Below are 22,648 nucleotides of genomic sequence, written 5' to 3' on the forward strand. Positions count from 1 at the left end.
CACTGCCCAGGGACGGTGTTAGGAATTAGCCACCATCCACTGAGCACTTACTATGTGCTAGGCACTGTGCAACGGATGTTGCATAGATTTTTTAATTTTACTCTGAAAACAAGCTTTCGGTATAGGTTCTTTTTATTTATTTGAGGTATAGCTTACACTCAGTGAGATGTCCAGATCTCAAGCACAGACTCTGATGACTTTTGACATACGCATACACCTGTGTAACTCACCCCACTGTTACTTCAGAGAGGTTGTTCGTGCCCCTTCATATAAACAGAACCATGTAGTAGCAGGTGCTCTTTTAGGACTGGCTTATTTGATGCTGCATGTTTTTGAGATTCATTCAAATGGGTAACAATAATCTTTTTTTATCTGTATTTCTGAGTAATATTCTATTACATGAATAATACTCTAATTTCTTTATCCAGCCTCAGATTGAAGGATATCTGGATCGTTTTCAGTTTTAGGGTATTATAGAGTCGCCATAAACATTTGTGTACAAGTCTGCTTATGAACTTATGTTTTCATTTTCTTGGATAAATATTTAAAAGGGAAATTTCTGGGTCACAGAAGAGGCAAATGATTACCTTTAAAAGAAGATATTCTCCTGTTTTTTAATAAACTTTGTAGTTTTAGCTTTTACATTTAAGGTAATGTAGTTTTACACATGATGTGAAGTAAATATCAGAGTTGTTTCTTTCCATATCCATATGCAATTTTCCAGTCTTGTTTGTTAACAAGACTTTCCTTTTCCCATTACATTTCTGTGATGCTCAGTAGCTCCTTTCATCATTCTCATTTCCCACATGTGGAAACAGGCTCCAAGAATCTGCTGTCTTAACTACTGTCTGAGTGCTAGTCTCAGCTCTGTGTCCAAAGGTCCCAGGAAAGCACAAACCTGTCGTGCAGTGTTCTCGTCTTGGCATGAAGAGAATCGACTTCCCAGATGGAGCTACCATTCCCGGCACACCGGTGGCCCCACACTTCAATTGCTAGTGCTCCATCTGAAATGAACTCCAGGAATTCTTCTGTTACGTTCACCACAAAGTCCTGGGGTAAGTGGGTTGAAAGAAAGAGTGACAAGAATTGTGCATAAAGACATCTGTGAAATTTTACCTTTTAACTGTATAAAGATTCACCATTTATTTTGAGAGAGAGGGGAAGGGAGGAAGAAAGAGAGAGACAAACGTCAACTGGCTGCCCAATGGGAGACTGAACCCATGACACAGCCATGTGCCCTGACAGAGAGTCAAACCGGTGACATTTTGCTTTGTGGGACGATGCCCAACCCACTGAGTCACACTGGTCAGGGAGAAAAATGAATGTTTGACTGTTCCTTGCTATGGCTTAGAACAGCAGTCCCCCACCTCTTTGGCACTGGGGACCTGTTTTGTGGAAGACGGGGTAGGGAAAGGGGTTCAGAGGAAGTAGAGCTTAGGTGAGCTTCCTCCTGGCCCTTACTGGTCTGTGGCTGGGGCTTGGGGACCCCTGGCTTAGAAGACCAATAAGAGTATATGATTATGGTCGTGATTCTGATCTCTTGCTCTTAGACTGTCCCAGCCCAATTTCTCATTCTAAAGTGCAAACAGATGAGTGTGAGGAGATGAATACTGAACTGACTGAGCAGAAGGGCAAGTCAGCCAAAACCACGCAGCAGGCAAGGAACAAAGCCCATTTTCTTCCCAGGAGCATCTCAGTGGAGTCTCAGATGAAGACGACTCTGACTCATTTTTGGCAAAAGCTGCGTTATACTGATTTAACGTTGTATTATTTAACTTATTTATTTCATTTGGAGACAGAGCAAGAATTTTAGAAGGAAAATTAACTTAATCACCAATTAGTACAACCTACATATTTTTAACATGAAATGAACCCCAAGGTCCCATAATGAACCTGGGGGCTCTGAGACCAGTATTTATTAAACCAGCTGTTAACTAGAACTCATTTAAAATTCAGATTCCATCCTGCTAATACACAGCTTTGTAGAGCCAAAGAAACACAGGGACTACAAAAACAAAACACAGTTAATAAAAATCTTGAGAAACAGACTGGTGAGTACAGGCAAAAATGTGGGGTATTTATTTTCGGAAAAAAACTTGATAGTCTTTACATGTGTGAAATTTTATAGGTGGTGATATGGATTTGTTTTTAAAATGTAGAAATAGAAGAAATATGCATGGTTTGCAAAAAACCAAAATTACACAGAAGACAGAGCCCGTCTGTCAGACAAGACTCGTTGGCAGTTCAATGTGAAAGCCAGGAACGGTAGCTAATGCTCGAAAGTAGGTCCACACGATATGCACCAAAAATCCACTTTCCCCATTTTATATTTTCTTTCAAACATCATTTGGTACATTAGAATGCTATGCTTATAATGCTGTACTCTGTTCAAAAGAATGAAGTTATCTACAACAACTTACATGTTAAGATGTCCACATATATTTAAAATAACAAGATGGAATTCTGTGATACATATAATGTAATCATGTTTTTGTGAAAAAGCATTAGAAGTTATGTATGCATGATATTAAGAGTGTGTATTTATGCCCATTTATATATATGAACATAAGTTTATCACACACATATAAAAGCTGTGGAACACAGAACATAGTTTATCAAAATACATAGCAAGCTGTCACTGGTCATCACACCTCTGGGGAATATGATTTTGGGTATAGGTTTTCCCGATTTATTTTAAACACTTTTAATTTTTTTGAAATTATATTGAAGTACATTTTGAGGTTTAAAAGACCAATGAACATACTACTTTTATAAAACATTTTTATGGGGAAATCTCCTGAAATACAAGCACATTTTTGAACGACACCCAGGTCTGTTGCCTCCCATGTAATTCATTTCACACTGGCACCTGTACCTTACAGTGAGAGAAGGTCACACTATACTGGGCGTCCTTGGACTGTGGGGAGGGCACCTCCGGGTCCACTACAGGGGCAGCCACTGCAGGCTCGCACTGGTCCCAGAATGTGTACTGACAGAAGACGAAGTTCGAAAGGTTTAAGGGCAGCCCAGTTGCCTCTTTAATTTTTACCTGAAAAGACAGATTTAAAAAATGCAACTATAAATTTCATAAAGAAAACATTATACTATGCATTGTTAGCTATTCCAAATTTAAGACTAAGCAATGAAATAAATGAATCAGTCGTCCATCTGACATGTGAAAATAGTTGGCACCATTTCATCGCGGGTTCTATCTGTAATGAGATCTGTGCCACAGTTCTATAACTACAGCATATGAACTTGGCAACAAAAACACACATCCCTCCAAAATTTTCCTACCGAGTTTCTGATACAGATGCAGCCTTTACTAGACAAGTATGATTCACCAAGCAACATACACTCCTTGCATGCCGAACACACAGGCTTTTGAAATATCACACACCTGTCGTCAGAAAGTGTGCTAAGCTTCTAGAAAAAGTTCTGTTCACCATTGTATTTACTGCCAGAAAGTTTAACTTTTATTATGCTCTACAGAAAATTCTTAAAGATTTTTCTATAAAATTGTTTTGAATTAAAAAGTCATGTTTCTCTGGGCCTCCCCGCTCCTGCCTGCTCACCCTGCATGTCAGCTTTTTGACTCGGTGAATGACTTCCCCACTGCTGTCCACGACTTCAAGACTGCCGCTTTCACTGGAGTTCTCCGAGGAGTCGTCCTCCACCACGCGCTCCGGGACAGCTCCTGTAACACGCATCACCTCCACGTGGAGACGCCCTGCGACCTGGGACAAGGAGCCAGAGGGTCCTGGGGTTAAAGGGCACCCCTCAGACAACACAGAACAGCACTGAGGCAGAAAGCACTGTACAGCCTCACGGGTGAGCAGCTCCAGGGCGGCGGCTCGCCCTCTCCATCCGGGAGAAACTCCACACTCCCAGAGCCGGTCCTCTCCACCACTTGCCCCTCTAATCATCCTGCCTGACTCTGACCCACATTCACCTCCCAGTAGCTTGCCTTTTCTTCATTCTCATCTTTTTTTTACAGGATGGCCCATGAACAGGTTAGGGCTACTATCATATTCTATTTGGAATCACCTCTTTCTTGTGTGATTTCCCGTGTGATGATATATATTCACTCGCTTACTCATTTGACCAAACACCTGCTTCACTGAGACAGAAATGGGCAGCATGTGCTGTCAGTGCACTCGCACCCCAGTAACAACAGTGTAGGCTGGCTGCTACGACAGAGACCACCTACCCATTGTTATGGAATAAATGTATCCACGCAATGAGCATTTGCCAAGAACTGACACTGTGCCAGGAACTGTGCTGAGTGCTGTATTGGCAACAGTAAATGAAACAGACATGGTCCCTGGGCTCACGGAGCTTCTACTCTTTTGGGAACAGAGAATGGGCATGTCGTTCACACTGGGGCAAGGAGCAGGTGAAGAAGACCTCCCTGAGGCGGTGAGACCTACTCCAGGAGAAACAGCACATACAGAACTAGGAAGGTATAAGGAAACAGTTCCTTTAAATCTGTTTTTCTAAAAACAAAGGCTTAAAATTTCCTCACTCTCCTGGTGTTCTCAGAACAGATGCTAGTTGAACATTGTTGCAGAGAATCAAAGGAAAACTGCTGAAATATGCATCCCCAGAGTGTTGTAATTGGCCAAGTGATCTTTCATAAGACAGGTTAAGGCTGTAATAACCGCAGTGTGCATATGACGTACACTCTGGCAGTGACACTGTCATTTTAAATAGTGAGCCTGTTTTCAAAGGCAGCTCAGACCCAGCTTCCGTGCAGCCATCTGCACTGGCGCCAAGGACCTGTGAGACACTGGTCGATGGTACGTGACAAGGGAGAAAATAGGAGGGAGTGGTAAAGTGGGGGCTGGGGAAGGGAATAAAAGAAATCACAACACAGGAGATAGTGGTTCTTAAGCTTTTTTTCAATGCTTCTTGAGACGTGAATACATTTTTAATTTCAGGGGGATTCACAGAACTCTAAAGCCCTCTATGGACCCTAGCTTAAGAACCCTGACGCAGCCACTGGATCCCTTTGCTCCAGGGCTTGTGCCCATTTTTAATGTGGGAAAAAACAACTTGAGCCCAATGGTCTTCTACAGCGGGATGTTCACCGGGCTGCGGGGGAGGGGACTATGACACGTGCAGGCAGACTACGTGGTCACACCCCACAGCCGGGGCTCCAGGCTTTGCTTTGGGCAGAATTAGATCTTATTCTAAGCCTGCTCTAAAAATCACAAAAAAACCTGGCTGGTGTAGCTCAGTGGATTGAGCACGGGCCTGCAAACCAAAAGATCATGGTTCAATTCCCCATCAGGGCACATGGCTGGGTTGCAGGCCAGTTCCCAGCAGGGAATGCACCAAAAGCAACCATACATTGATATTTCTCTCCTTCCCTCCTTCCTTTCCCTTCTAAAGATAAATAAATAAAAATTTTTAAAAAATAAAAAAAATCACCAAAAAAACCTTGCATGTATTTAAGGACAAACTACAAAATAAAAGTGTTATTAAATTTAAATTAAAACATCAGTTGATGAGTTGGGTAAAATACATTGAGATGTGAATACATTTTGAACTTGAAGTTAAAAAAGTTTGAACTTGAAGACTTTCTGAAATGTCTTAGGCCTATACAAGGCCAGTATATCTAAATAACTTTAATATAAGGGTTCAAAAATAAAGTGCTAACAACAGAATAATAAAGCTTGTTTTCTTTGAATACTCTGGGTTTCAAAATAATCCTCTCAAGTTATATCTTGTAAAGACCACTGAGAGGCCAGGAGGGAACTAGACTGTATATGAAGGTAAGAGATGAAAGGAAGTGAGTATGGGGCCCAGAGCTGAATCTGGTTTCCAAAGATTTCTAATTTGATTAAAACAAAGAAAAAACTTGTGGGCCACAAATATAAAGTATGTTATCATAATCTTTTAAAACTATGACTTAAGTTTGATAGTTTCTATTGATACTAGTAGAGAAAAAAGAACGAGGACTGTGATTCCTTTGCCTAGTTTCTCTCAATCAACCTCAGGAACTTAAATTGAAAATAATCCCCAAAATTTGAACCACCATCATCTTCTCTGACGTCGGTGTGTCCTTACCTCCCCCTGCTGGCTGATGATAGGGACTGCATACTGAAGTTTCACATCACAGAAGAGACACTCCAAGAACACATTAGCCACACCAATGAGGTTGTGATTCTCTTGGGCTTCGTAGAAAGGATCACCTCGTTTCCCATAGAGTCTCTTTGCCTGAGTGGTAGGAGAGGTCAGTGGATAGGACAGAGGAAATAAAACAGCGACTGAAATAATATGACTTAAAACTAGTGTTAACAATTTTTTAAAAGCATTTATTCAACAAATTTAAAAAGTACACTTAGCATCACATCACATAAATGGAACAAAAGTAGCACACAAGAGGGCTTGTTACTTGGAGACTGAGTCCGTGTAGAGGACCCTTCTTCAGTTACTGTCTTGTCTTCCCCATCACACCCCACCTGCAGCCTAGTTTATTTTATTCCCTGTGCGTTGCCTCATTTCCTTCACTGAATCTTCTAACCTCTAAAACATGAAGTGTGCTCTCTACTGGTACTCAGTAATCCACCCAGCTAAGAGCACAACTAGGGGAGCGAGCACATGCTAATGAATATAAAACCCACGCTGACTCCATCCAGCCCACTTTTCACGTCACTGACACAACCGCACAAATTTCCTTCCACTTCCCTTCCCTTGAAGGGCAGTAAGAATGCAACCAGACAAGAATACGCTGCGTTATCCTCATTCAGCTCCTCTTCGGGCAGAGATCACATGTTATGTTACTGCTACAACTCAGCACTCCTTTCAGGGTCACTTCTGCTTTGCTTTTTTCATCTAAATGTTCAAAACACCACTACAAATATTCACCGGTACGTACGTATTCTGAAGATTCAGTCGTTTATACTCTCTGCTTTTAAAATGACCAAATCTCCTTTACATTTTATCTCTCTTACCTCTGGGACGTTTTCCTTCCATTCTTGGTAAAGTTCTCTCATGTCAATTAACTTATTCTCCAGCTTCTCAATGGTCCAAACTTGGGTACCCTTTCCCTTCCTCTTCACCTGAATAGCTGGCTCGCTCACTATTGCTCCTCTCTGCAGAACAAAGGAAAAAACAAAAGTGAAACAAACCTTGTTGTAACTTTTTGAATTGTTAAAGCATTACATATTACTGTAAAGCAGGTTATAACAACAATATATACAAAAGAAAATGAAATTCTACCACCTACAGAATATTCTGGTTTATTGTCCACCTTTTATGTATACTTAGGCACACACTTAATTTTTATCACAAGTAGAACCAAACAAAAACATAAATTTTGCATCCCAATTCTCTCTCTACAGTTTTATATTACGATCACCTTCTTGTGTTCACTGTTCTTCATAAACATGATTTTTATAGGTAACGCAGCAATCCTTATGTGGATGGACTAGTCATTTGACTAATGAATCTATTGTTCAATATCATGGTTTTCTCGATTTTTTTTCAAATTTTATAAAGGAAATTTTATGTCCTTATACAAAAAAGCACATAAAACTTTAAGTTTACTTCTGTGACTATGGACTTAGAATACATTTCTTTAAGGTCAAATGACTAAAACCCAACCAGACTGATAGAGATACGCCCTAGCCCATCTTGGGAAGGGATACATGAACAGAAGAAAAACTACTGTTCTGCAAAGTTTCTCCTTAAAGAAAACATTCTTTGAGACAAAATGATGGGCAACACCCAGATGGTTGCAGAATGTTCTCCTGTGCATGTAAAGGCAGTCTTCCTGTCTTCCTTTCTTGTAGAATTCATTCTCAAGATGATACTACAACAAAACATACACCTAGCCCCCGTTTCAGAAGGGGGCATTCATAGGAAAGAGAAGAGCTAGTGGGATTACTTACATATGCCTAGATTAAAAGAAAACATTTAAATGCTTCAAGCCACTCGAATTCTCATATTCTGATCATAACATATCTAAGAGCGTATATTGATGAGAAGGTCTATAGAGGAAGTTTTGAGAAGAACGAATACTTCAGGCTCCCTTCTCACTTCAGGATCTCCTCGGGATCTTACCTTGGATGCCAGGTTTACTGCCATCTTACAGTGGTCACTAATGCACACCTTGCCCTCATTCTCACCTTTCTGTTAGCACTGAGGTTCGCAGCAGGGATCTGCAGAGTCACCTGGTAGTCAGTGAGCTTGCTCATTTCCTCAGCTAAGAAGTTTGCCTCCCTCACCAAGGTATTGGCTTTAACGAGCTGCTCACGCAGTTTTGCCAGGCTCTGACGGAAGAGTTCATCCCTGTGGTATAGCGGAAGGGGAAATAAGAAAATCGAAAAGAAAATCAAACTTCTGCAATCCAGTTTCTAAGTCAGTCATATTATTGGAAAGTGTTAGAACCACCTTTCGGGCAGTATTTTTCCATTGATTTTTTGCCCCCAAAGCCTTTCTTATCTCTCCTTCTTCCCACCGGGGTCATACAGGCTCTCTGCTGCTAACCACTGATGAGGAGCAGGTGTGTGAACTGACGTAAGTAAAATCCATTGTAAAAAAGTATATAACATTGGAAGACTACTAGATTTTGATATGGTGCTGCAAAAATAAAACCAAACCCAACTAAACCCAATAAAGGATCCTTTAGGGAAAACACATGATTATGACTTCTGTGTGCTTTAGGGTTGGGGAAGGGAGGTGGGCGGTGAAAAACGCCTGCAGTCATAAAGAAGCAAGTGCTTCGCATGGTTTCTTCAGCTGGTAAAAGGCAAGAATGGGCCCTTTCGTGGCAGCAGGAATTCTCTTTTCAACGCTCTACACAGCAGCAATTCTGATAAAAGCTTCTCTGACAACCTGACCCGGTCAAAACCTGAATATGTGTTCTCCCAGCCCCAGACACTTTTGCTCCAGGAGCACTTACAGTTACAATTTTTCACCTATCTGTGCAGTGATTCGACTAAAGTCTACCTCCTCTAAGAGGCTGTAAGCGCCCTTAGGGTAGGGACCCTGTCTTTTCTGCTTGTCATTACACTTAATTCCTGGTCAGGTACTTTGCTCATGTAAGGTATTAAAAAATACCACTGAATGAAAGTACATCTGGATTCCACTTTTGAATCTGGGCTCAAAGGCAACCCGGTTTAGCAGACTGCGCTACTCCTTATACAGCTCTTCTTTTCTACCATTTACACACCTCCTGCCCTCACTTCACAGGGAAACAATAAGCCTGGAACATCCAAATCTGTACTCTTTCCTTCTCACCTTAGAAATGACAACAGGAGGCCCACTGCAAGGATGTTAATATAAAATGACCTGAAATATATCACACATTGATACTGTCTTGCTGCCTTTTCTAAATTATATTCCTTTTTTCCCCCAGTTACTTAAGTTTGACTATTTTTAGCCAGCCTGGTCTTTTCTTTTTTCCACAATATGCAGAAAAAATCCTTCTTGATTCTTCCTTTGAAACTTCTCCTAAAGCTCTCTCCCGTTTTGCTCATTACCCCAGTTCATGTTCCTCAAACTTGCCCGAAACTCTTACAGCACCCAGGCTCTTCCTCATCCACAACAAGACTGTTCTTATAAAGCCCTGCCTTTCATGGGCAGCTCCTCAGCTCAAAGTCTTCTCCTCTCCTACAGAATAAATCCCAAATGTGCAAGTCTCTAGGCCTCCTATGTACCCTGAGAGTTTTGGACTTAATTCTCCCTATTCCTCTGTAAATCACCTTCTAGACTCAACTAATCTTCTCACATAATCTCCCAAATACACCTTACTCTTCTCCATTGCTTCACATTGGCTTAACCCATCTACCCACAATGCCATCCCCCCTTCTATCCTAAACTGCATCCTTCAGACTCACTTGAAACCCTTCCTTGTCCAAGAAATCTCTGCAGAAGACTCAGCTTGATGGGAGTCCTCCCACTGAACAACCATTACTGTGGGAGGACCCCTACTGTGCCCTCTGCCCACTGGCCATCAAATTCCACACAGTCAACACTTACTAAGTGCCCACCATGTGACAGCATCGTTCTAGGCACTGGAAATATTTCAATAAATGAACCTTATTTTTCAGGGAAGGAGATAAACAACAAATAATTATATAATTGTAGCACTTCCTATTGTTTAATGAAACTTTTTTAAACCCACTATTATGGTTGGATTTTCACATATTTACACTTTAAATTATAGGTGTAAAGAAAGAATGAACTACATCTTTCTTTATAATTCTCACTGGCTCTTAAATATACTTGATTCTTAAACCCTCAACATTTACTTTGATGTGAATCCTTCAATATTTTGCAAGCCATCACTATCTTCTTAGATAAAAGTCATCTCAGCTTCTTAATGACCATCTTTAATGGCATCTTAATTTTATCCAGTGAAACCTGGTGAAATCAATGTTGTAACCATTTTTTTAAAATGTTATCCTTTCTACTCTGTTTCTTTTTAAGAATTTCAGCCTCAAGAAGAATCAGTGTGGTATTAGGGGAAGTAGCAATTTTTTTTGACATTTAACTAAGAAAATGAAATGCTACTTCCATTTCTACTGCACTTTTGTTTTTGTCTTTTGCAACCTTATGCATATGGGAAAGTAAATAGGGAGGATAAATAGTAAGGATATCAGTGGGAACAATTACACTAATTACTTTTAGCTAGCTATTGCTTAGAGTAAAGCCCACTAGCTCATAGTAAATATGGAAAAGGCAGCCTTCAGAAAAAGCATCATCTGCTAAGTTTTGTGTTATTCCCAGGCACAATACAATATGAAAACATAATACAAGTATGGTAAGTATTCATATTTAGTATCCAGACATGTGAGCAGGCAGCTCCTTGGGAAAGTGTAATTGACTCTTCTCCCTTGATCTGGAACAATCAAGTGCATTACTATGGCAACCCTTCCAACACAGGGTAGGGTCCCCTTTTCTCCTCTCAGAGGTCATCTTCCCTGGATGTGGCTCAAGTTAAGCGTCTCATTGCTGGAGAGAGATGCAGTGTGGATGCAAGAGTGAGAGGAGGTCCCCTGAAGTCAGACTGCCCTGGCTTTGATGCCACTGGCCCCACCTACTAGCTCCGCACAACTGGGCACGTCATTAAACCTCTCAGCATCCCTTTCCTCATGTGTGAAATAGGGGGTGAAAATGATAAAATATGGTAGCAGATGGGAAGATTAGGTGAATATATGTAAAGCATTTAGTCACTGGTGCATGATAAATGCTCTATAAATGTTAGATGCTGCTTTTATTACTATTAATTATTATAACACAGGAGTTATTAATGGGTCTCTGGACAGACCTGGCTTTTTCAAATTCTGGGCTTTTCATTGACTAGATGGGTGAATGAGTCAGAGCATTTATACTGACTTCTCATCTACAAGACAGAGGTAACAGAGCTGTTGGGAGCCTTAAAAATTAGCACCATGCCTAGGTGTGGTAAGAACACAGCAGAAGTTAGGAATAATTTATTGCTCTTATCAGTATTATCACTACCATTTCTTCTACCACTACCTCAGTTCTGATGTGTTTTAAAGTCATAATTTAAAAAAATTTGTATATATGAGATTTCTTAACACTGAAGTATTTAAATAGAGTCTAAAATAAGAAATAAAAAACAAGGAGAAAGTCTTATTCAGACTATCTCCATTTTAATATCTTAAGAGTCTAAGCCTTCAAACTTGGTACCATTTTTACGGAAGGGTTGGGAAGCAGGGCGTGTCTTTAACAACCAACTACAAGCATTCCAAGGCTGGACAACATCCTTGAAAAGAAAAGCCAGTTGTGAACAATCCAGAAATGGGATTAAGATTTCCTTCTGTGCTAGGTTTATCCCCCTTTGATGTGTCTCACAACGCTCCCTCTGAGCCCCACAGCCCCAGAGCCTGGCCTCTGGGTCCAGCGGGTCCATCCTCACCTCTCCTCCGCCCACTGCGTCACCTTCTGCTGAGCGGTCTGGCTGCTGCAGGCCAGGCGGTCCGGGCCACTGCTCCGGGGCTGCCTCTCAGGAGACAGCTGCTGGCGGAGCTGCTCCAGCTCTCGCTCATACATGAGCCGCTGCTCCTCGAGTGCGCTCCGCTTTTCTTCCAGGTATTGTTTCTCCAGGACCTGAACCACATTTTGAACTGGGTCTGGTGAGTCAAGAGACAAGGTGAGGTGTGCTCAGTGGTGGCTAAGACGGGCAGCCAGCCTGTGCTGCTTCAGCAAGAGGCACCTCCTCCCTCCCCCAGGAAATAGCCTTTTGATGTCCTTTCTGGCAGAGGCCCTGTGGGAAATCCTTTCAGCTTTTATTTCACTAACACTTTAGTAAATTCCATATATGTAAATATGTTATTTTCTTTAATTTGATGGGCTTATCCTAATGATAAATCTACTATAAGCAGAGTGTAAAAAAGGGAATGAGATCTGATGCACTGAGAAGAAAAACATCATGAAATCTAGGATAATGTCAAAGATGCAGCCATACAAGATCTGATTTTTATGGTGGTGAATTTCTATGCCCATTTAGCATTCAGTTTTGGTATATGACAAAAAATGGTTTATATTTCTGATTTTAACCACAAATCATACTACTCCCGAATTTCTGTAATGTGAGAGGAACGAAAGTTACAGATCACTGTATATATTTGAAAATACTGAGTACAGCACCTGGCAATTTTTCGGGTGCTGAAAACTAAGAGGATAATTTACTTGCAAAAATAAATGGCTCTTTTTGTGATTCTTGCTGTTGCACATCTAGAGATGACCAATATGTACATGGGTGAACAGGCATAAAAATACCAATAGGTCATGCTCAGAAGGGCTGTACCACGACTAGAGGGGGTTGGGATGCAGGTGAGACTTGATCCTTAAGAGTTAACTGGCTGAGGGAGAATGTTCACTTGGCAAGGACCAATGAACTCAAAGCCATGGAGAAAGATTAAGGTGCTGGCCTCATGTACACAGAAGAATGTCACTGACAGTAAGCAAGCAGACTGTAGGGAAACGGTATGTTAGACTGCCTGGAAAGTCACCACCACATCAACATTTCCTGTGGGAACAGGTGCCTAGACCTGTTCATATTCTCAGACGAGCCTGGGACTTAACATCCTCCTTGTATATGGACACACCTCCCAGCTCCGCAGAGCTCCCTGTGTTCTGTTTCCACATACTGACAGTCAGTCTGACTTCCAGGATGACAGTGGGAAATTAAGATTTTGTATAACACCTGATGGTAGCTACTGGCAGACTTTTCCAGAAGGCCCTTATCAATTTGTGAAATAAGTGTGTAAGTTGCACCAATCTCTATGAGTAGTAAGAGAAAAAAGAGAGCATATCCACTTTATAAAATTAGGTTAAATCGTACAAAACAAAAAGTAGAAAGCAATGAAAATATCACAAGAGGCACAGCATCAGTGAGCTTTTTAAGTAAAAACAACCACAATGACAATAATAATTTTATTAGCTACTGGCTGTATCTCACGTAGAGGGGCTATATATATAGCCTTTGCATGCATCATCAAGCCTAGGAGGGTGTATCACTCCCACTGTAGGGATGAGGAACTGAGGCTCAGAAAGGGTAAGTCGCTGACCTAAGACCACATCTGACCTCAGATCAGTGCTAACTGACTGGGGTAGACATAAACTCAGTAGTAAATTAATGTAGTATTCTAACTTCCAATGTTTTGCTCAGAATTAGTACTCCGTCAAAGAATACAGGATGGGGCAAAAGTAGGTTTATAGTTGTTCATATAGAAAATAACTCAATAATTCATAAATAATAATACAAGAGAAAACTCTCGTGTTTCTCATACTCATAAGTGTAAACCTACTTTTGCCAAACCCAAATTAAAAAAAAAAACCTGTTCTTTGCTGATATAAGATTCTCAAATTCTACATTTTTTTCAAAACAGAATGGTTTTCTTCAGAGTCTCTAAAATATGTTACTTGAAAACGTGAAGGAAAATTGACTACCACCATCAGCCCCCTCACCTCACCCTCCAAAAAAAATCCTACACAAAGACAGAACATGAGTGGACAAGACATTTGCTGCAGAGGAAATATCTTTGTCCCCAAAGAGTTAGCACTTCTGACATAGGCCCAAAATTCCCGGAAAACAAACAAAAAATGAACAACATGGTGAATTTTTTTGAGGGAATCTGAAGGACTTTTAAATGCAAGGGCTAGAGAACGTAAGCTTCCTCAGAAATTTTTAAAAATATATTTCTCAGACAGTACCTATTTTTGCTCTATTCAGACTTTAGGTTTAAAAAGTAAAAAACAAGGTCCTCACCATCAATTTATGTTTACACAGAGCTTTATTTTCAAGATCCTTAGCTCAGTGTTTATGAGTTAAGAGAGAAGCCTTTTCTAGAGAGAAGACTGGAAAACATACCACTTCATCCAAATATATGCTAGGGTTTTTGCTAAAAGACCCTAAATAAGATACTTAACCCTCATTCCCACTTGTCAGTCAGTGGTGTGCAGAAACACACAGGACCCTAAGTCTCAAGTGGAGGGGATTTCACTGCAGGGCTCCACACCGTGCAGAGGCAGTGTGACCGAGGCTGCTTAAACTGCTTCAGCAGTTGCCATGACTGACACCCCTACCGTAACAGGGTGCAGCCAAGAGGGGGGCCCCCAAAAGGGATTTGGAATGGGGTCCAGAACTCAAGGTGTCCAGGAAATACTAGGATGTCCTTCCCCCTTTCCCCACGGATGTGAGTTGGGGAAAGGGACAAATGAAGCAGGGCCAAGGAGAACTGTTTTGTGTAGCAACAGCTTTGCAGTTAACCTCTGGCATGGTCATTTAACATATCTATAACCTTTAACTGGTTTCATAGGTATACTGAATAGCTGTGGCCAAGCTCTGAGCCAGGGGGATGGGAAGTCCACCCAAGATGTAACTGGGAGGCAACTCCCCCTGTTTACAGTGCCTGTGTGAGAGCTTGGAGATGCCTGGCTCTACCCCATGGGGCCACGCCTGCCCAGACTCACTATGGCAGCCCAGCAAAGCTGGAAGGATATGGGAATGCTGGCAAGCATAGCTGATTGTGGGAGGAGTTGGAAATGAGGCCGCAGAGGAAGATCAGCGCTGGGATTTAAACCCCCTTGCAGCTCTGCAGGAGGACCACTTGGCTGTGGCAGCGAGGAGACACGTACTTTTGGCAGAGTGGGGACCCCCTCAGCTGGGGTGGAGAGAATCACCATGCAGCTTTAGCAGAGAACCACCACTTGGCTTTGGCAGAGTGGCGACCCCTGCTCCCTGCAGCTTTGGAGGAGAGGAGAGATCCACACGGTTTGGCCAGAGTGCAGAGCCCCCCCCAGCTCTGGTGGAGAAAAGAGGACCATGTGGTTTTGGCCGGAGTGGGGACCCCTGCAGCACTGGTAGAAAAAGACCACACTTTGGGGGTGTTCCCTTTGGCTGTGTGGCCTGGGAAGCAGGAGAGGCTTTGCCTGGAAGAAGGGTGAAAGAACTCTCGCCAGTAGGCCATGAGAAGGTGCCACATGACTTTGGATTAATTAGAGATCCTACCTGGACGGCAAGGACAATGTCAGCTGCCTGAAGCACGGACGTGTGCTTCTTTTCTGGAGTTACAGTACCCTGAATTAGGGCAGGGGGGATAAGGAAGCACTGTGGGCATCTGTGGGTATCCTAAAGAGCTTTGATATTTTGGTGAGGACGTTGGATCACTACTTTAAGTCCATATAGCATTAAATAAACATTTCCTTTCCTTTTCACAAGTCTCTGGCATTGGGAGCCGTCTTTCCTATAGGGCGGCGGACATAACAAACTGTGGCCCCTTTTGTTCTGTCACACTACTACTCCCCAGGCTTTGTCAGTGGCCACAATCCAGTGTGCAGCTATGAAAGACAGAGCCGCCCAAAGCAACTGCCCCTGTGCCTGGTCCACTACAGGCAAGCCCTGCCCCAGGACTCTGCCCTGGTGGAGGTACAGGGGCCGAGAGCGTCTGTCTGTTTGTTTGTTTGTTTTTAAATTCTAATCCTAACAAAAGTCTGGAAACACCTTTCTCTTATACATAATTTGATAACATTTTCCTTTCAAATTTACCAGTTTCGAGCCTTTATCACTACCTATAGTTTAAAAAAGAGATCACTCTAATCAGCAAGTCAATCTGACTCTATAATAAGGCCTAGGACAGAAGCCAAAGATTATTTGGCTTATTTTCAAGTGACCAATCAACTATCAAAACACTGTCCACAGTTTTAATTCCCCCCTATCACTTTCCTCCTTTTGAATGAGCTGTTTTAAAACGAAGTGAGTCTGGCGCCTAAGGCCAAGAGACCAAGAGGGTAGTATTTGAGGAAGAGAAAAAAGGACCACATTTACCTTGGGCAGAGCTCTTCTCTTCTTCATTAGTTTATTGTTTACCTGGTATGCAGCTATGAAATGAGCTCAAATTTACTTGTGTGTCCCAAGAATGGAAAAGAGAGAGGTGGTGGTGGTGGTTGGAGGGCATTTATGTGATAAAGAGAGTTAGAATTCATTCTTACCAAGAGGCTCCGGGCACCAAATTGAAGGGAAGTAGATTTCTTTGGGGACAAAAGAACCTCTTAATCCCAGATGGAATAAGCAGGCTGTATGATTGTTCTTTACTTTAGAGCTACCATTGACTCTGTGAAATAGATGAGTGTCTGATTCCTGATTTTGAACCTCGGGGAGAAGGAATTATTGTCTACAGATACTAGGTGGCTTGCTTTTACTCTTAACTCAAATGAACTGAGTTTTCAATCATTATTTACTCTAGAGACTGAAAACACATTATTCTATTCTGTTACTGGGAAATGCAGGAAAATGCATATACAGAAAGATGTTCTGACTGCTGTGCTTTCAACAGTAATAAAGCCATTAGCAGCAGCAGCAATGATACGAGCAACACTTTTGTGCTGTTGGATGCAGAGGGAAAAGCACAGTTACTGGATTTTAATCAAGGGGAAGGTAGTGGAGGTGGGACATGGGAGGCAGGGATCTTAACTGAAAAGGGAACATTCCTCAATCAAGGATGCAGAGCGCCACTGGCAGAAAAGGTCAGCTTCTTCCCAATCACATTAGATTTTGCCAAAGCATGGAGCACAAGCATCAGTCAGCAGCACTGCTAAAACCCGGTCAAGCTCTCTCATGCTAATGCCAATCAGTGAAAACCTTTATCCCACTGTTTGTGGAGAAGCTTCGTCTGAAACCACAGGAGAGGGAAGAGAATCTTCAAATAGGACCACCAAGGGGATGACCACCAGGCAGACAGGCTTATTACTGGGAAGCCACCTAGTAGCAGAGGGGAATCGTAAAAACAGTGTCCAGCCGCCAGAATTTCCGTACTTGTATCAGAACATGTCTACGCGCCCCATAGGGAAGCTCCATTTACCAATGAACTTAGGTAAGCAACCGGGAAGGGAGAGGAAAACATTACTTTTAAGTAGATAAAATCAACACTGGAGAGCAAGGCCAGATCTGGAATACAAATGAGTAACTCATGTTAATACCATGAACCATGACACCATGATCAGTCATGCTGCTGATGACTAATTGGTTTGGTCAAGAGGACTGAAGGAATTAACAAACGTTTACTAAATACTTATTGGGTATTCAGGGATTTACTATGCATATGATAAGGTAGCCACTGGATTAAATTAGGAATCTGTTGTATGGGATGATACATGATTCAGTTGATACTAGGAGACTCTGCAGAGTTAGGGGATAGAGACCTCTAGCATTCTGTAACCTCACTGAAAGTAAGTTCTCTTCAAATGGGAGTTCTTCCAGCTGGAGAGTGGAGCCTACATCCTCCTGTAACAGCTGTGTCCCTCCAGGCTTCCAAAAAGTCATTAACAGGAGGCTTGTTGCACAGGCACGTTGTTAAACGATGTGTTACTGTGATCCTGATGCCCGAACATCAACTTGAAATGTCTTTTGGGACTCTGCCAGTCTTCGGAGCAAGTAGCAGAGTGGACTGAGCTTGATTTCTAGCTGTGGTCCACCCTGTGCTGCAGTGTCAAAAGCTCCAATAGCTAATGTAGTCTGTAATCTTCATGTTTAAAATGAGAAATCACCAAGTTTTTTTTCATAAAGTTACTTTTTCCCTCCTTTTTTTGTTGTTACACTACACTTGTTTCCCAATCTGACCTTTTCTTCAAACCTCATCCTTATAATGAAAAAGAGGGGTCCTCGGGGCTAAAAATCCATAAATGGAGATAAATCAAAATCTTTATTCTTGCAACAGAATCCCCAATTTGATATGCCAGAGATCTGACCAACAACTCACTAGCCATGCTCAAATTCTTCCTGGATTGGCTTACTCAAGGTGTAGAGCAAGAAAGTAAACACTTAAGGGAAAAGCTCAACTGTGAAAACCAACATACTCTTAAGCACCCTGCCAGGTAGAGGCTGCCCTCCTAGAGAGCCTAGGTAGGGCTCTCAGGTTCCTGGACACCCTCCCTCATTCACGTTGAGGATCCTCAGGTATCTGAAGAACAGATGAATGGGAAAGTAAGGCTGGACAACATCCAGAAACCAACTTGCTCATGTGCTCCTGAATGTAGCCATCAACCATATTCCTGTAAAATAGTTCCAGCCCTAGAAACGTAGTCTTATGCCTGGTAACGGGAGAACTTCCTGTCCAGCATCCAGATCTCAGGTACAAAGTGCAGTGGTTAGAAGACTGGGAGATGGGAAAAGGAAGAAGCAGACTTATAAAAGGAAGCAAGAAAAAACTTTGGTGTGTCTTTTATTGAACTCACGGAAGTATGTAAGCACAGAAGAAGAAAGTAGGTAAAGGACTTCCTTTTAAACACAGATAGGAAGAACTTTAATACAATTATTAAAAATCTTCTGGAAAGAGGGATCTAGAAATAATACTTTAAGAAGAATCTATCTTTTCCTTAAGGATCTGAGACAGGCTGGAGTGTAGGTCAAGCAAAGAACCTATAAATGCTTTTATTTTAGTTATCATGTCTTTAAAAAATGATTTTATTTATTTATTTTTAGAGAAAGGGGAAGGGAGGGAGTGAAACATCAAAGTGTGAGAGATACATCAATCTCTCTTGCATGCCCCCAAAGAGGGACTTGACCCACAACCAAGGCATGTTACCCGAGCAGGAATTGAACTGGCAACCATTTGGTTCATAGGCCAGTGCTCAATTCACTGGGCCACACAAGCCAGCACTCATTTGTAAGTCAGTCTCTTTGGGGCATAATTTCCAACTGAGTTTGCAATAAAATGTTATCTCTCCAACAGATTGTATTAGAAATTTCTGGATCACTGGTAATACTCTGGTGATTTTCATGCTCTGAAGGACTGAAAAATGATGGGCTCTGCAAGGGGAAGTTTGGGAAGGAATTCCATCACAGTCACTCAGCACTCTGGGGCCATGGAAATGTTTTGACAACTGGCCTGAAAATGCGGTGTCCCCAGAAGCTTCCACCTACTTCCTGGTTACATCTAAGAGAGTGGACCAGGTTCTGGAATACTTTCATTTGCCCTCACTTATGGCCTTTTTAAGGAATTAGCAATGTGATATGTTTACATTTTCAGAACGGCACAACAGCTTCATACATACTTATCCCTCATTGAATGTGGTGAGATCAGGAACTGCCCAAGACACAGAGATCTGAAGTGAGGGCCTTACCATTACTATTCAGTGTTTTCATGATAACCTCCATCTGTGCAAATTCATAGTTATAGTCTGGTTCTGAAGAAGCTTCACTGGCTGCGTCCAGGTCATGCTCTGGTGGGCCTGCTTCTTTTTCAAAGTCTTTCAACCAATCTCGCCGTTTTCTCTTAGGTAAATTAATTCTGTGGGGTTTCACCATTAGAGAAAATCAACTTGTTTTGCACTCAGATAAAAAATGTATATGAAAATGTTAGTGAATACAAAGACGTTACCTGAAAAAGTGGTTATTGCCCCACAGGATTCTATCACCATGCCACAGCTGGGTGGCACTGCACACGAGGGTGCCATTCACACAGGACCTGAAGGAACACCAGGGAAAGGGTCAGCTGACCGGTAAAGAGCACAGAACCCAGCCCCAGTAGCTAAAGAGATAACTGGGGCGACTTTCTCTTAATAGATGTATTCTATTAACACCTGAAGAAGGAATAGGAGAATTATAACCACTTCTAAAACACATGATCTAGCCAGGGGTCCCCAACCTCCGGGCCACAGACCAGCAGCAGTCTGTGGCCTGTTGGGAACCAGGCTGCACAGCAGGAGGTGAGCTTGAATGTAATGTGCTCGAATCATCCTAAACTGCCCCCACCCCCATGGAAAAACTGTCTTCCATGAAACCAGTCCCTGGTGCCAAAAAGGCTGGAGACCGCTGATAAGCACTGATAGTCCAGGGCTGCAAACGCCCCCAAGGAGAGATGAACCTCTCTCTCCATACATATCATATGGTATGTAGCCATAGGAAACAGACAGCACCACCTGTGGAATATTTCTGTAAAAATCTGAGCTGAATCTAATCAAGCTTCTATATGTAAATACCAATTTAGGCAACACAGAGGACAGAGGGAGATGCTAAATGATGTCACAGGATGCAACGAGCGAAATGCTGGTAACAGGAAACTCTAGGCCAATAACTAGGCATCTTCAACAAACAATGCAAGAAAAAAGGGATTGGGGGGAGGGGGTGGAGGAACCCATAGACTAAAAGAGATTTAAGAGATATAATAACCAATGACAAAGGCTGACTCTTATTTGGATCTTGATTTCAAAAGACAACTGAAAAACAACATTTATAAGGTAATTGGGGAAATCTGAACACTGAATACCTAATGACTAATATGAAATTACTGTTAATTATTTTAGGTGTGATGGTATTAAAGTTATGTTTAAGAATATTCATCTTTTAAAAGATGCAGGCTGAGATCATTCATGGCTGCCAAGTTATAATGTCTGGAATTTGCTTTAAAGTAACCCAGAGAAGAGGGAGGAGGAGATGTGGAGGGCATGTGAATAAAACATAATTGTCTATGAGGCGCTTGTGTTGAAGCTGGATTATGGATATACGGGGGTTCATTATAGCATTCTTTCCACTTTTATATCTTTTCCCATAATAAAAATAAAGAAAACATAAAAAAGAATACCATGCTTAAATCTCTAACAGCAACCAAACATATTGTAAAGCAAAACTAACAACGGGGGTGGGGGAGACAATTCAGAGAGTCTTGGTTATTGCACTGTAAATGCACATGCACTGCATCTCTGGGTTTGGGTGGGCTCATGCCCCCCTAAACAGTCTCTGACGGGTCTGAAACAAACCTTGAAGAAGTAGCTTAGCCCAGTGGACATTTGTCAGTGATCTTTCAACAGTGCAGCATTCCTTACATTGCAACTTTACTAGTTTACCAGCTATCAAGGGGCTGTGAAGTCAGTCGCCGGAATAACCCACTGTAAAAGCTTTCAGATTAGATCTCACTGACTGATCCTCTGACACAGTTAAAGCACAGTCGCTGACGTTTCTTATGGGGAAAGGAAAAGTCCTCCGCAATTTTTAGTGCTGAAAATTTTGGTCTTTTTATAAATGTTTCCTTTAATTAAAAAGAGTGATTTTGTTGGTATATTTAAACAAAAAAATAAGGGGGATGACTAATTAGTTAAAATTTAACCTACTAAAGAACTATCAGAAATTTAATGGAGAAAAATAATGAGAATTATTGAGTTTTAGTTTTTCGATAAGTTATTTTTCTCATATAATATTTTCTGGCTCCTGATATTTATAGGACTCTAAAACAGAGTTATGGAATAAGTAGAACTCACATATGGAAATAATCACTCCTTTGTAGAAATATTTCAAATCAAGTAGCTAAGTTTTTATTTATAGGAGTACTCTGGAAATACTCTCTTAAATCTTTGTAATCTGTCATACATAAACATGATAAAAGTTTGGTGTGTATATTTTCACACTAACAGTGTTCTCTTCATTCTTGCCATTGAAGATAACTCTCATCATTGTAACCCAAGCTTCAAAAGTCTGTGTCCCATCTACTTGGCATTAGGAACTAATGTAGTCGTCTGCAAACTGGAACATAACATCAGAATATATAAGTATGTCTATACATATATAGATACGTATACACATAGATGTACAAGTTTTTGCCAAAAGATGATAAAAAGGTTTTTTTTTTTAAAGTTTTATGGAATACATTTCTACCTAAAAAACAAACATTCACTAGTCACTTTCTAAGAAAAACATTCGCCCATTGTTTACTGAGGTATCTAAAAGGCTCTTCAGAAATTCTAGAAATAGCAGTACAACCAATAGAGATGTGTCCCTCTACATCCTTCATTATTTGTAACATAGAAGTATAATTTTAAAAGCTCAGTTCCTCACGCTCCCTAGCCATACTCCCATGCTCAAGAGCACCATCTCACTAGTGGCCACCAGAGTAGAGTGGTCTTCGCAGTCTCTGAACCTTCCTGTTTTCTCAGAATGTTCTCCTGGGCAGTCTCATTCCAGAGCGACACTTGGAGCAGCTCCAGAGTATACGCAAGAGGAATACAATAGGCTTTGCTTCTCCTACTTATCACTACACTATAAGATAATTTCTGTCTTTAGAGGACCCTGTCCAGGGATACATACGGACACATGCATGCACACACATGCATGCCCCTGAACACACATATGAACATATCACTCTGCCATTTCTAGTGCGCTCTGAATGAAAAAGAA

The 22,648-nt window shown here is 41.5% G+C and overlaps 1 protein-coding gene across 1 annotated transcript in view; it reads right to left on the reverse strand.

The window, feature by feature from the left end:
• The window catches only part of KIF13A (kinesin family member 13A), a 207,987-nt gene that overhangs the window by 29,437 nt on the left and 155,902 nt on the right, over positions 1–22,648 (reverse strand). Inside the window, exons 15-23 of the mRNA XM_053668250.1 lie at positions 19,860–19,946; positions 19,603–19,769; positions 11,897–12,110; positions 8,136–8,298; positions 6,960–7,100; positions 6,073–6,222; positions 3,576–3,737; positions 2,876–3,049; positions 899–1,050 (exon numbers count right to left, since the gene is read on the reverse strand). Of these exons, the coding sequence (XP_053524225.1) occupies positions 899–1,050; positions 2,876–3,049; positions 3,576–3,737; positions 6,073–6,222; positions 6,960–7,100; positions 8,136–8,298; positions 11,897–12,110; positions 19,603–19,769; positions 19,860–19,946 (1,410 nt within the window). The remainder of the gene's footprint in view (positions 1–898; positions 1,051–2,875; positions 3,050–3,575; positions 3,738–6,072; positions 6,223–6,959; positions 7,101–8,135; positions 8,299–11,896; positions 12,111–19,602; positions 19,770–19,859; positions 19,947–22,648) is intronic.

The sequence above is a fragment of the Artibeus jamaicensis genome, unplaced genomic scaffold (genome assembly GCF_021234435.1).
Source record: "Artibeus jamaicensis isolate MK-2021 breed Jamaican fruit bat unplaced genomic scaffold, CSHL_Jam_final contig_482, whole genome shotgun sequence".
Classification (NCBI taxonomy): domain Eukaryota; kingdom Metazoa; phylum Chordata; class Mammalia; order Chiroptera; family Phyllostomidae; genus Artibeus; species Artibeus jamaicensis.